Here is a 15,073-nt window from a genome sequence, read left to right as displayed (position 1 = left end):
TAAAGAGGGTCTAATCCAGAGGATGAGACTTTGGAGTAAAGACCCATGACAATGCATGGAGTGCATAGTGGATCATCAGAACCACCTCTCGTAAACTTCAGATCCATTCCGATTGATGCTGACAAATCTGTACTGGATAGTACTCAAGATATAAGCAAAATAGACAACTTATCAAGCTACAAATCACTGTTCTAATATACACTTATTAGAACCTTGCCCATAGTAACAAATGTTGGTATCTTAATATCATTTTTATTTTGTCAGATTTTAAAATAAGTTTGAAAGGAGAAAAAAATACAATGATATTCAAGTTACCTCTGAAATTTTCAAAGAGCTTTAAACAAATGATATTGTATTTCCTTGGCTTTGATTTTGAATTTAACCCAATTTCTGTCCTGAAACAAGACAAGATTGAATCTAGGTATTTTCCTCTTTGAGACCTTCAGGATAATTTTAACATAAATTTAACAGTGTGTTAATTTAGCCGTAAAAGTGAAATCAAAAGTGCTTCAAACCACTAGACCTGAATTGCTGACCTGGAGGTGCTCTTATGAATTTTCATCTGCTCAGATTCAAAACCCGGACATGTTCTAAAAGCTCATTTAAGAAAAAAAACTGCCCATTGTGTAGCGGGTAACCTTACAGAAGAGGCTCAGTACACCATCAGATCTCTCTAGTCCTATTTGAGTGAAAATAAGCTCTTCAAAAAACATTAGCAACAACAACAAAAATAATTTGTTCGAAGTATTATCTACTACGTAAAGGGTAGCATTGAATTTTTTAGAATCTAAGTATCCTGACAATAGGGAAATGAAACTTTTCACTTTCACTTCCAGAAGTCATCTGTAGAAAAGTACTAAACCCTCATAGGACTGCATGCACAAAAAGCCTAGGACTGCTGAGCTTACAGTCCTAATGATGAAGGTGTTCACAGTGGTTTAATTGGAGTTTATGATTATTTTTAAAGGTATTTAAAAAAAATGGCCAGAATGACATACTATGTTCAACAATAGTTTAAAAAAAATGAATTAAAAGGTTTGTGTTAAATAAAATGTAGAGGCTTCTCAGATGATTATTTGGAACACCACCTTCTAAAGCTGAAAGAGTAATGTACTGTTTTAAAGCCCAGTGACAACAAGTTGCACATCTCTCCTTACTAAGCTAGTTTTATATCTCTCTAGGTACTCATTACAGTATATTCTGTATGTAGTCCTGTTTATTAACTATAAAACTGCACCTTGCTCTTAGTGTTTTAACCATCTCTATCCCAAGAGAAAATATACAGCTTTCTATCTTGCCAGCAAAATTGTAGTTACCAAATTCATAAATATAATAACACATCTTTGACAAGGTGAGCCTCCATTAGATGACCGTAGAAAATGAGAGACACAAAAGAGCATAAACTCCTTTGCTCTTTCATGCTTGTTCATCTCTCCCAATGCCTGGGTGGATATAATATACACATATTTAATATTGCACCATCAGGAGAGTCTGCAAAAAAGAGTGTCCAATTAATCTTTTCAAAAACAAGTCTCTTACTGAATTTAGGCTTTTACAAACTCTTCTGTCAAAACATATTCTAATCAGATAAAATCTTTCTTTCAGGACAAGTTAAACATACTTTAAGCTGATACAAGTGCCTAGAATTCATTCAAACTCATCTCCTACCAAAGTTTTACCAAAGCTTAAATGTACTTTAGTGCATTTCTGATTCCTCTAGGTGACAAAAATATTAAAGGATTCACAACAGTTGCAGTGAAAAGGACAGTAATAATAATCTCCAACACATGACTTTATGAACAGAAATTTTCCCTAGGATTCAAGAACAATGTTTTTTTTTCAAATCTTCCCAAAGGGGCATCTGTCATTGCGGTTGATTTTGTGACTGCCCCCTCATAGCTGCTATTGTGTTCTCCAGCTACCACAAACCAAAAAAAGACCAAGAATAACAACTAAATCTTCAAAATAATTATATTTTTTCCTTCATTTTTACACCATGAACGCTGTTGCTTGGTTTGGTTTTTCAAATTTCTACTCAAAGGCAGGGGGAGTTGTGCATGCATGATGGCCCATCCCACTGCTAACCTTTTGTTTGTTCACTTGTTATTTTGCTTATTTGCTGAAGGAAGTCACACCATTAATCAAAGGAGACATGAAACTTAGGTAACACTGACCTTTGTTGCACTCTTCTATTTCCAATGCAGTACACAAATTTTCTTTAAATCAAAAGGCACAATCTGATCTAACAAATGACAAAGTAAGCTGCCAACAATCTCTGCATGTCAGGTAATAGACGAATATATCTGTCCATCAAAAGCATGTTATTAAGAATATGAAGCACTCTATTATTCTACAAAATGGATACTTACACTCTTCCCCTCTAGGCATTCCATGACAGGACTTGCTGTAAATCAGCACAGCTCATCAGCACATCAGATAGCTACACTTATGTCTGCCAGCTGAAGACCTAGCACTTACTGACAGATAAATCACAACGAGCAGAAATGAGAGCTTTTCTTCCTCTTATCATTTTCACACGGAAGTTTTGCAGAGAAATGGGTAAACTCAGCTCTGATTTCAGTTTCAAATATCTACAGACTTCCATTAAACAATTTATAGGTTTTTGCTTGCCATTTGGTGGATACTTCTTAACAGTGATTTGAAAAGAAGTTACAAGGAGTGAAGATGCACGAACTAATGAACATAATGCCAGTAAGTATGCAGTAAAGAAAATTTGTTCTTTGACAAAAGAAGTCTAACAAAATGGATTAACTGTGATACACAAGCTCTCAAATGGAATTTCTTTTATTTGCTTGTTTTTAATAGACTTCTTATTCAGCCAAAAAACAGATGTGGGCATTAATAAAACCTAAGACACTTGCCACAAAGTGAAATTGTTTGCAGCACATTTGAAGGTACTTCCCTACCCTGCGTGAGGAACAGAAGACAGCTACTCTGAGACTAGCACAAGGACATGAGAAAAATAACGCATCAATACATAAAAGGCCTACATTGGAATGAGTGACTATGAGGCTCTAGCACTAAGACAAAAATGGGATGCTGTCAACTTGTTTTCTGTATCACATTTAAGTTCATGGCATCCAAAGTGGAGAATCAAATCCAACGCACTACACAGCTGACAACAGAAATTATTAAATGTTAGTTTTTTGGAACTGCAAAGAAACATGCATAAGACTATCAATGCAATTCTGTCATAATAAATATATATGAAAATCCAAAGCAGTCAACATCTCACAAGAAAAGGAAGGATGCATATTTTCATTTATTTCAGCATAAAAACAGATGAGCTGGGGAAGATGTCTCCTTGATCATTTTCAATTGCATTAACTAGTCAAACATAAAACTCCCTTTCCATATCTTCTGAGAAGCATAGCACTATTTATAGTACAATGCAGGAACTACTAGACTTCATGAAGTGCAAATGGCTGTGGAATGCTGAAGAGATGCCAGTATCTCAGTCTTAGAGATAAACATTAATCTGGAGTGTTGGTATCCTTCAAAGGTGACAAAGCAGCCACTAATACAAAAATGTTATTCAGCAATGCATCCCACATGGTCTAAATTTTAAAACATCTTCAATAATAGGTTTCTAAATCATAGTTTGACATCAGATATAATGAGAATACATTCTAGGAAACTGATAACCAGCTAGATATTTGGGTAACATCCATATGAATGATCATGTTTATAGTAAGCACAGCACTTCTTAAAATATCATAACGCAAATAATAAAATCCTATGATTTGCTGTAGACTCTCAAATCAGAAATTTAACAAAGAAAGAACAGTTCCTACTCTGACAGCTTGTAATATATGCAAAGCAATATAATAAAGTCAGAACAAAGAAACAGTAACTGCTATGTTTCTCAGTGACCTGAATGAAAAGATAGAATGCATCCTCAACCATTTTGGATGTGACACCATATTTGACTGCATTTCTCCCCTTGGAGAACTTCAGTGTGTGTCTAGAAAAGTCCCTGAACAGCCTAGTCTACATTTGAAGCTAACCCAAGGTCCTTTGGAACTCAATTACCCATAATTTTAAGTTCCTTGCTTTTCTGTTTTAGAAGTCTAGTATGATAGTCTTTTCCCATCTATGAATGTCAAGAAATTAACCAATACCAGTCTGCATGCTAAGCAATATTTTAGCTATCAGACCAGAAACTTCCTATTGTTATAACTCTTGTTGCACAGTTCCTCCCAAGCACAAAGAGCATAATGAAAAAGGATTGCATCAGTGCAAAAAGGGCTGCTAAAATAAATAAAAGTTAATTTCTGCTAATAGGTAGGGAATAAAAAAAAAGTGCCAATGGAAGAACACAAAGACAGAAGGACTCAATGAGAGTCTTTGTAGCAGTACAAGTTGCGTATAAGCTAAGTAGCAACATGACAAATATACAGATAAGAATTTTGAAGACACGTGCCAGTAGCAAAGGCTATAACTTACAGTTGTTTTATAGAAATGATATGCAACACCTGAACAGAAATACAATCAATTTTTTTAAAACATAAAACTATTGATGAAAATGCTACTTGATCCTTAGTGGCCTCACGTAATAGCTCCTTCTTCTAATCAAATGCAAATACTAATATTAGGAAATTTGCCTGACAGGCCACACAGTTTTTATTTGCATACGCCTTTTGGCATATTTTTGAAAAACAATTGGCAGCATCTACGCTAACTCTTACAGAACATTAGGAACCATATAGCACAGTGTTCCAGTAACTAGCAGGGTGGCAGTGACAAAACAGCAGAAAAAAAAAAACAAAAAACAAAAGGAAAAACAAAGCTCAAGTGGAACTGAGGAAAAAACACCTTCTTAAGATGCTCTGTTCTGCAGATTTTTCACTACTGATTCTAGGAAGTTTTAAAGACATAACCTTGACATTGCCGCTCTTACAGGTTCCTTCCTTTCTGTGCAGATATATAATATAATGTGCACAAACTTGCAGGTTCATGATTCCCTACAAGTTGCACATATTTTGTACTCCTCACTTCATCATCATCTTATTGGCTAGGATTGCCCGCAGCTTGCTTCTCTTTGGTTTTGTGATTTTGCAGGGAAAAAAAAAAACAAAAAAACAAAAAAAAAAACACGTTTTGGTAATCAAAACATACGTGAAAAAAAGCCTTCTGGTTGGTTACTACTTAAAGCTTACTGGCTAAGCGGAATGGTCCGTGTTTTAAGATTCAAAAAATCAAAAGAAACAGACAAGCTACTAACTCTGATTTGACAAATAAGGATCAAATAGCACTGGAGAAGATATGTCAATAAGCTATTGTAGGGTAGAAAGAAGGAAACCAATGAACCATATCATCCCAGGGATTCAGATCCAAAAGGAGATAAAAAGCAAACATATTTGTCCCTTAGGAACTGAATTCCATTTCCATAAATTAAACAAGATGTAAGAAAATAAATTCCACAAAATGCCAGAAACTGTTCTGATTTGACTTATTCACGCTGAATAGTAAGGAAGGAGGGCTTGCATAGCAAGCTGTATAAGCTGAGTACATCTGTTTGCATTAATCTTAGAAGGTAGATCTAGAGACAATCTAAAAGAAATCCTCGGTTGTCTTTAAATAGTCCTTCCTTCAGAATCTATCATCCTGCTCTTGCAAGTAATCTGATTAATATGCAGCTTGGCTGAACAACAGTGAACTCTCCTGCTGCTTTAGATCATCCTTTAATTGCATCACTTTTTATTTTTCCAGCCTATTAACCTGAACTCCTCCACAAGCACACCAAACATGCTGAAATAAGTTCACAAAGACATCATTTTTTCTCTTCACCATCACGATTAGTACAACAGATACACTTGCTCTTGCCAAAATTGTAATAATACAGCACCCTACTGCCCAGCTAGCATTGTTTGGTGAAATACTCATCTGCAAGCTGCAGCACAAATACCACACTGAGAATGTCTGGTTTTATAAAGCCCTGTGCTGATAATCAGTGAATTCTGATAAATAATACAGCCTGCAAACTCTATTACTCTTCTGGTAAATCATGAGAGCTCCCTTCGAGAAAAACAATATCATCTGTAAGTCAAATTGAGAAATGTAAGATAAATGTCTTGCATTATTGCCAGAAAACTCCAAAATATGTTAAGTACATTTCAAACATATTGAATAATTCATAAACAATAGCTCTGAGTTAAAAAAAAAAAAAAATTCTACATTCTGAGCTGAACAAAGACTAGTAAGCAAGTTTATTGCTTTTTTTTATTAGCCCTACAGAGCAACCTAACGAGAAGATATTCAGAATGTAATACCTTAGAACAACAAATTATTATTAACTAGTAACTTATCTTCTCCTTGAAATTTAAATGTAGTGTACGCCTAAAAGTCAGTAATTGTTCTTTAATTTGATTTTCTGATGACAATCACATCTTACCTTCTTTTCTTTTAAATCTAAGTATAGAGAAATATAACATCTCAGACAGTTACACGACCAAAGGAGCTAGAATTTAAAAGATTACTTGAGCAATATATTTTTGAAAGAATTTACCAAAGAAATTACAAATTCATAAGCTAACTTTCTGCTGTGAGACTAGTCAGGTTTGTGTGTATAGCCTTTTAACATGCGTCCTTCCTGAAGGGTTACCAAGTGTTTGCACAGACCACTATCTCAACAAAACCCCCAGCTTAAATATAGTTCAATAAGCAGATAATTTACGAAATCTTTCCAAAGAATACATCCCCTTCTTGTTGTATTGGGACAGTGGCGAAATCTCTTGAGAGTCAAAGGCATTACAGGAGAACATCAGTCAGAATACTGAGCTTGAAAACAATAGCAGCCTCCACACAAAAACCAGAAAAAGGCATTGAGTCCAACTTCTCCAACAGTGGATTAAAACATACAAAGGACACCAAAGGAAATGCAAGCTGTGCATTGGTCACTGTAGAAGACAGAACCATATTTCAAAAGACAAAGAAAGAAAATCAGGATGGCAAAAGCAAGACCCAAAACTGCAAAGATGGAGCATTTCAAGAGATGGATGGAAGAAAGATGCTTTGCCCTGTGACCAAAGGCTACTTCTTATTGTCAAATCTCTACTATGAACAAGAAAATAGGATTTTATCTAAATTCTGAGAAATAAATAGCACCATACCGAAGAAAAGTATTCTTCTCTTCCATCCTAGCAAAAATAACACAACATCCCAGGAATTGATTAGCTGCTCAAATCCAAATCAATGATACTTCATTCGATTCATTCACTTATCCCAAGGATGGAACAATTGTATGCAGAAGTTTAATCTCTTCCTCCTGTCCTTCCTAGTCTCTTGACCAAAAAAAGCGGAAAGCAGTTAGGAAAAGGACATTTTTGCTATCCAAACGTTGGAAGAGAAAATAGAAATACATGCCCAGTTCTTCAGCTACTACTTCACACAGATTCAATGACGTATGCAGCAGTAGTAACATTATCTGTGAAAGTTACAGTAAAAGATCACATACAGTGTTAGAGCTCTAGCACTGCTTAAAACTGCTGCAGAATTTGTCTCAAAGAAAAAGCACATGAAGAGGGGTTTCCACCTTCGGAAGCGTGATACCGTAAAACAAAAAGTATTTTCACAGTGAGAAAGTTGTCAGTCTTTGAAAAAATGTTAAATGAAACCTCTTAAATTTTCCGCATCTGAAGTAACATAGAAAAACATTCTTTTCTTTCTGTTAAAATTGAAATAAGAGTGACAGGAAAACAGAAAACTTGTTATTTTTCTTCCTGAAAATTCTCATTATGGACAAAATCTCTCATTTAGGAACATAAATATATGTCAAATTTTAAAATGCTGGAATACATTGTGCATAGAAGAAAAATATTCAGCTAAATTTTACAAAAATTGTGTACAAAAACAGTATAGTTCCCTTGCAGGACTTCACTAGAACATAAACAAAAATAAAATTTTTGCTATTAAAGCACCAAGAACTCTTCATTTCTGATGTTTGCTATGCCAAGATGTATGTTTAGGCATTTCTATGAATCATGCTTCATACAGCAAGGAAATCTGTGTGAAGTATTACCTATAAATTGTAGAAGACAATTTATAATTGAAAGAGAGGCAAAATATTTTTCTTATATTAGGTCTCTAGTGAATTTGCACAGACAGCCACCCTTTCATCTTCAAAAGCAAAAATATTTCCTCAAACAGAAAATTAATTATTGGAAGAAACAGCAGTACCAGTTGATTCATTAAGCATTGCTGTGCAGCACTGAAGATAAAGCATTTATTAATCTGAAACTCATCCACATCAGATGACTGCAGTAAAATGTGTCACACAGATGCCTTAAGCAACTGATCATAAACAAATTAAACTTCTGATCTTAAGAAGCAAAACAAACTTTCCAGCATATGCGTATTTGTTTTTAAGCAACATTACCCTCTCTCTTCACTCTTTTATAAATATCTATAACTCAATAGTATGTCACTACATGATACCAACAGAAAGTTATAACTTGTGGTCACATTCATGTAAACCAAACTAAGTAATGTTTTGAGAATCAGGAAAAATATTTTAAGCAAATTTTGACATTTGGCAGCTCAGGAAACAAAATGTTCATTATTCTGTAGTGGAAAGTAGCTACCAAGAAGCAGACTGAATAGTAGAGACAGCACGCATGTGCGCCTCCACATGATGTTTGTCATCTGCCTTTCACATTGATTAAAAAACAAAAAAAGTGAAGGCAATAAAATAACCAAAACTACACAAAAGTCACACTTGTGGTTTTGCTGCCTTCTTCATGTCCTTTATTCCTTGCATTTATAACAGTGTAGAGTTTCCTTTCACTCAGTCACCCTGTGAGTATTGGTACAAATCCAGTCTTGCAACACCACAGCTCCTTTGGTAAGGACTGTCCCATTTGGTTCCTCAGGTGAGGTACAGCTGCTCAGTTCCACAGACTGGACTGTGACACAACCATGGCATAAGACAAACACTACATAAGAAATAGAATCTAATATTCACCTTTCATTTAAAGTGAAATTTGAATTTCTAAAAATCAAAAGACAAAGAAGTCAAAAGCATGTAACATCCTTTCAGGCCATGCAATACACAACTATGACCAAGTGCAACACAGAAAGTTTACTTTCCACCATGCTTCCAAGAAGCTGCCATTTCTGTTTGTCCTAAAATTAATCTGTAGCTATGTGTTTTGATATATCCTGTTATTTTCCTTAAAAGCTGATCAACGAAAATTGGTTAAAAAAAAAAAGCGGAAAAGCGAAACTAATGCCTACATTTTGTCCTACACAAACCAAGAGCTGTAGTTTTCAGAGATTTCAGAGTCAAGTCAGATCATATTTGCCTACTTTAACTTAAAGACCTATCAGTAAAATGCTACATGACTCAAAGTCATCATTCTGTGAATGATGCTTCTGCTGAAGACAAGCACATGAGGTGCATTATTAATAAAGGAATGTAAGCTTCAGCATTGTGTCTCAGGGAGACTTGGGAAATTACTGTATTTGAGATTTGCTCTTTTCTGCAATGTCAGTTCAAAGAAATACTGGTAGAGCAGCATTTCAGCCAGACTAGGAAGACTCTATTCTACACTGATGACATAATCATTGATCTATGCCAAGCACCACAATATAACAATGGTTTGTGATAAGGACTTAAACTAATATGCAGAATCATCTTCTCAAGTGGCAAGGAATATTAAAGATCCTATCTTATTGGCAGCTTCTCATCAAGGGACTGACACAGATGAGGAACCGGAGGCTAATCCCCACTGTGTGTCATAGGATATTGCCACTTTCACACTCTGTGTCTGTCTTGTGGAACTGATTCAGAGAATAATTACAGTAGAGATAAGCCTTTTCTGGAACATACACAATTAATTCTCCTGTAAAAAGTAGGAAAGAAACCTGACACTTTAATAAATGTTTAAGTACACCTAATCTATTCCTTTTCTTCTTTTAATATTTCCTAAACATGTTGAAGAAAGAAGATTTGAAAGTACTTACAACTGTCTGCTCTTATGTAAATTATCCATGAGGATGTAATAGCCCATCATAAAATAGCCAACATGAAATAATACTATAAACCCACAGAGCATAGAAAAAGTGGGCAATTGGTGTAAAGATGAATCTAGAATGTTACTTTTTTTTTCATAAGCACAAAGACAATTCTACTTTCCAAATAAGAATGACCTAATTCCTTTAAAATTTGACAACTATATTTTAAAATTTTGAAAATAGGACTAAAAATGTCTTTTTGCTAACAATTCCAAGAAACTGTATTCATCATGAATTCATTAATTCATTTTTCCAAATCTCACTCTTGATTTGTCAAAACAGCTTGTGAGTCCAAGTCTGTACCTTCCAATCAATCTATACTGGCAGGAGTAAATTTCAAGGTGATTTTTACACTTAAAAGAAGTGCCTTTCACAAACTGTTCGTAAACAGGATTCAAGCACATCTCAGGCTTTCTGTTACACTTCAGATTCTGGTAACTCATAATCACGATCCTTCGTAACTACAGACAACCGGCTAATTGCACATTATTGAAATCAGACCAAAGGAGAGAACCAAGCTTGCCATCAATCTGTGCTCGAGGAATAGATGATGTATAAATAGAAAACAAACAAACAAACAAACAAAACAACCACATGCATAAACAAAAAAAAAAACCCACACAAATTATTTAACATGTTTTGAAGAAGATAGAACAATTTGGAAAGATAAAAGAAAAAATTTGGCTATGTTTTGATTAGTTGATTCTGAGTATCTAGAATTACAGCATTCATTTCTACAGCTTAGGATAAAGTTCAGTTAGCTAGCACTAGCTAGCCTAGGTAGCTCATAAAAGGAAAGAGTTGGGGTTTTCGTTTTTACATTTGATAAAGAAGCAGCAACAGCAAGAAAAAATTGATAGAGGCAACTCCACAGCAGAAAAATACCCTCCAAGAGCTGAGCCATCAGGGACATTCATCACCTGACTTGACTTTGCCTCCAGATCTACTCAGAATTCAGCCAAGCTGACTCACTACATTTTTTATTTCAATGGGACAACATGTATGACTCAAGTTACACAAGGACATCAAAGTTGAAAGGATAATGATGTTAACACTCATTTTTCAACGTTAATGCTTCCGTATCAATGACAGCAGTAGAAAAAAATGTTACTGTAGGCAGCACTCAGTTATGTTTGCCACTATACCATGAAAATATTTTCTATTTAGAGTAGTTCTAAGTGCTCAAATCACACTGAAAAAAAAGACTGATTTTAAAAAATATATATACGCATAGATGAGTAGAGCTGAGTAGCAGACACTTGATCACTGGATGTTTCATACATCTTTCTGTGTCCAATGAAAAAACAGACTTGGATTTCATTTTAGTGAATCATCATGCTTTATTTAGTTCAATGGTAGTAAATGAGATATACTGAGTCCTTTCAAAATTCAATTTTAAATGACTATATGTGGTCTCAAAACTTCCATCTCCGCTCTCTCTTTCTCTCATAGAATCACTCCCTGTTTTGTTTTATATATAATTCTAAAATATCAAAACTGAAGTCAGTTAATCATGGATTAAACACATGGTACTCACTTTTAATCATGAAAATTATTATTTCATGACCCTAGGAAGATGTACTTTTCTCCCTATTATGGGATAGAAGAATTAAAGTCCCTACGGGTCTTTTTACTGCAACTGTCTTATACACAAATGAACTTTGACAACAACTAACAGCAAATGAGCTACAGCTCACTGTATCAATACAGGATAATTTTACACTGACAAAGTTGTCAGCCAGTTAATAACATATGTTTCTAGAAAGGCCGATATAAAATTAATGCTCTGAGAGCGTGCAGAAGCTTGATGTTCCCAGCGTCCCATTTTGTCATTTAATTTTAGATAATAATTACATAATACATCATTTTTAATGTAGCCAAATATGAAACAAAGAATATTGATGACCTGTATTTATTTTGCAGATGTTAATGTAACAAAGGAATCGTTCATCCCTGTGTGGCATTACATTTCTCCGTGCAACTTCAGACTTAGTTGTTTATGCAGACAGAAAAACACCATTATTTTTTCTTAATGTATGAAAGATGCACTGTAACTTTGCCATGGTCACAGGGCTAGTGCTTCTGATTACTCATCTGAACCTGACATTGTCCATCCAGTTTCACAGACTGTCCTTCTGGTTACAAATGGACCTGAATTCCTTCTGCCCAAGTTTTGCACTAGCCACCAGGTATGAAACAGAAAGGTACAAAAACTCCTGAGCCACGTCAGAAAATTTAGATCTGATTACGGAAATAACACCACCTCCTGTGGGGTGCTTATACAAAATCCTTGGAACACATTTGCAAGTTCCTTAGTGGCAATGTACATGCTAAACACCTTCTTGAACACAGTGACCCTGTATGCTTTTTCTGTGGATTAAGCTCCCTGGTTCTGAGAGATGAGGAAGAAAATTCCCCCATCCTTTAATTAAGAATAACGAAGACATATGTTTTAATCATATTCTGTCAAACACAGATTTCTAAGATTAATTTAGCTCAGTCTTAGAAGCACAATAAAATACATTTCTATATGTTTAGTATTTTTAATTGCTATATCACTTATTTTACCTCACTCAGCTGCTTGAGAGTATTCTATCTTTTATTAAAGATGTAGTACTCAAGCCTTGGTAGCTCATGCAAAGAAAAATTCAGTAAGCATGGGAACATTTACTATTTCATTTAAATTAAAATCCACATCTAATAGAGAGGAAAAAAAATCATTTTTTATTGGACAGTCTTGTAGACATGAAAAACAGTTAATGGGACAAGTATTTATGCTTCACCAGGAAAAGTACATGGCCTCTCAAGATTTCTAGATTACGCATACAGTGATGTGCTGCTCCTTTGCCACTGATTAATGTCTCTTTGATACTGTAAGACAACTGTCAACACCATCTTTTGAAGGAAATGTCTACTAGCAGTGCCTCTAGACAGTAGCCAGTCCAAAGGCTGACAAGTCTCTAGAAATGCACAGTCAGTGTTATCTGGTTAATGTAGCCTCAGGCTAGTTATTCTGCCGTGGGCGTGAAATTATATTTCTTAAGTTTTGGTATTGGTGAATGACATTATCAGGGAAACAAACTTTCTTTTTAAAGTGGTTTCTCTTGCTTACCAGTTCATCACGAAGTTGGGCTATGAGTTCATCTCTCTCCTTCAGCTGCAGCTTCAGCACTGAGCATTCATCTTTTATTCCATCCTACAAAAATATAAGAATAGATGTTATAACAGATTTCATGCTTTTACTTTGGTCTTGACTTGAAAAGGCTGCTTCACATAGTGTGAGATTATTACATTAAAGTAATGAAACTCAATTCTGCTTTGTCTAGTGTTGTAGTTTCAATAACACGTTCTAAAGTTGCAGCATAAACAAATTAATGCATCCAAAGATATTACACAAATGTCAAAAGCTTCCTGCAAAGAAGTCCATTTCATTATTTTCTGATTCTTCTAAGCCTATTTTTTTTTTTAATTGAAGATTCTAACAGGGCATTTTTTCAGCTAAGGTATGTCTATGAAATGTTCTTTTGTATGAGAAAAAATGTAACATCAGAGAAATATCTGTTTAGAATCATTGTTGTAGAGCTCTTATCTTGATAGTGCAAAAAACAGATATTCAGTGGAAAATAAAGCGTTCTCCTCATGCATAGTTTTTTTGGTTTTTTTTGTTTTTATTTATTTATATTATTTTTTTTTACCCCCACATTGATTACAACAGCAGCAATTCTGATATTAACTGAGTAAACAAAATAGGTACTGGTTATCATTTAGTGATATAACCACTGATTATAACTCAGTTTGCTGTGCATAAAAACGAACCTAATAGCTCAGCTGCCACCAAATGCAGGTCCATGCAAAGGCAAATTCAGACAGTTCTGTGAATTTGTGCAAGGCTAAACACCTTTGGAGAAGAAATGCCAACCAAGCTTTTGTGTGTAGTGCCAGTAAACATCTAAGAGGATACATTCAAACTAAATTACTGAGGTACTGAAGACTAAAAATCCAACAAACTAACCAGGCAATAAAGTACAAATTGATCTTATAACCATAAATGAAGAACAAAATCTTCACATTCTTCTAGTACAGAGATATATTTACAAAGTTTGGGACACGTGATGTTTTGGAGTACTACCATTTTCAAAAACAAAACAAAAACAAACCACAAAGAATATTTCTGGGAATATAGTTATACATATGCACCATAGTTTTGCCCTTAGTTTAAGAAAGAAGACAGTGGATCTCTAGCTAATGGATGATAACAAATATAAAAGCATGGGATTTGCTTAGACCGTAAAGACCTCTGGGGTTCAAAAGCATATAACAAGTGTGATAATGCTTGAACTCTGGCAGTACTAATGTGCTAACAAAACTAAATAAATATACAAATGAGACGAATGTAGAGACTGAAGTCCGTTTTTCTCAGTAAAATGTTCCATTATAATAATGACCTTTCAAAGTAATTACATTGCTCGTCTTCTGTGATGGACTAATTGGAAGAAGAAACAAAATATTCACATTTAAAACTAAAGATATGTACAACTACATTGGCCCTTTATAACATCCTATTTTTGGCTGACAGATAATGATCCTACTTAAATATTATTTCAGTACTACGTACAGATCTCCTGAACAATTCAAATTTAGAAAAAGAAGTCAGGATTTGCACTATTTTCCTTTAGGAAAAGAATACCGGGGTAATTTTCTTAGTGATAACGTTATAGCAGCATTTTGCTCTGTCTACTGATAGAATGGCTAGGAATGCTAGCTGAAAATAAAATACTAATAAATCCCAGAATCTCGTGCCCTCAGCACAAGACAGGTTATCAGCACGTATTTAGTTATCAAAAATGTTTGCTTATCAAAAATAACGTATTGAGAACTTTACTATAAATTTATCAAGCTGAAGTATTTATGGAAAAAAATGCTTTAAAAATGATGCCATGTTAGCTATAGCACCCCTACGTCTAGTTGCACCATTCTGAGTTATCTTTTTTCAGCAGATTTTCACATTACTTTTTGTTATCTCCTGATTTTCCCCTTT

General features: G+C 34.6%; 1 protein-coding gene across 4 annotated transcripts in view; it reads right to left on the bottom strand.

The window, feature by feature from the left end:
• Window positions 1-15,073, bottom strand: part of CCSER1 (coiled-coil serine rich protein 1) — a 632,727-nt gene that overhangs the window by 258,991 nt on the left and 358,663 nt on the right. For all 4 annotated transcript variants that reach the window (XR_002438019.1, XR_002438018.1, XM_021394792.1 and 1 more), the window contains exon 8: window positions 13,148-13,231. Coding sequence is in view for 2 of the 4 variants with exons in the window: in XM_021394792.1 (XP_021250467.1) it covers window positions 13,148-13,231 (84 nt within the window). In the remaining 2 variants the exon portion in view is untranslated. The remainder of the gene's footprint in view (window positions 1-13,147; window positions 13,232-15,073) is intronic.

This window comes from Numida meleagris, chromosome 4, assembly GCF_002078875.1.
Source record: "Numida meleagris isolate 19003 breed g44 Domestic line chromosome 4, NumMel1.0, whole genome shotgun sequence".
NCBI lineage: Eukaryota > Metazoa > Chordata > Aves > Galliformes > Numididae > Numida > Numida meleagris.
Note: the sequence above shows the minus strand (reverse complement) of the source record. Positions and strands in the feature narration are given on the sequence as shown.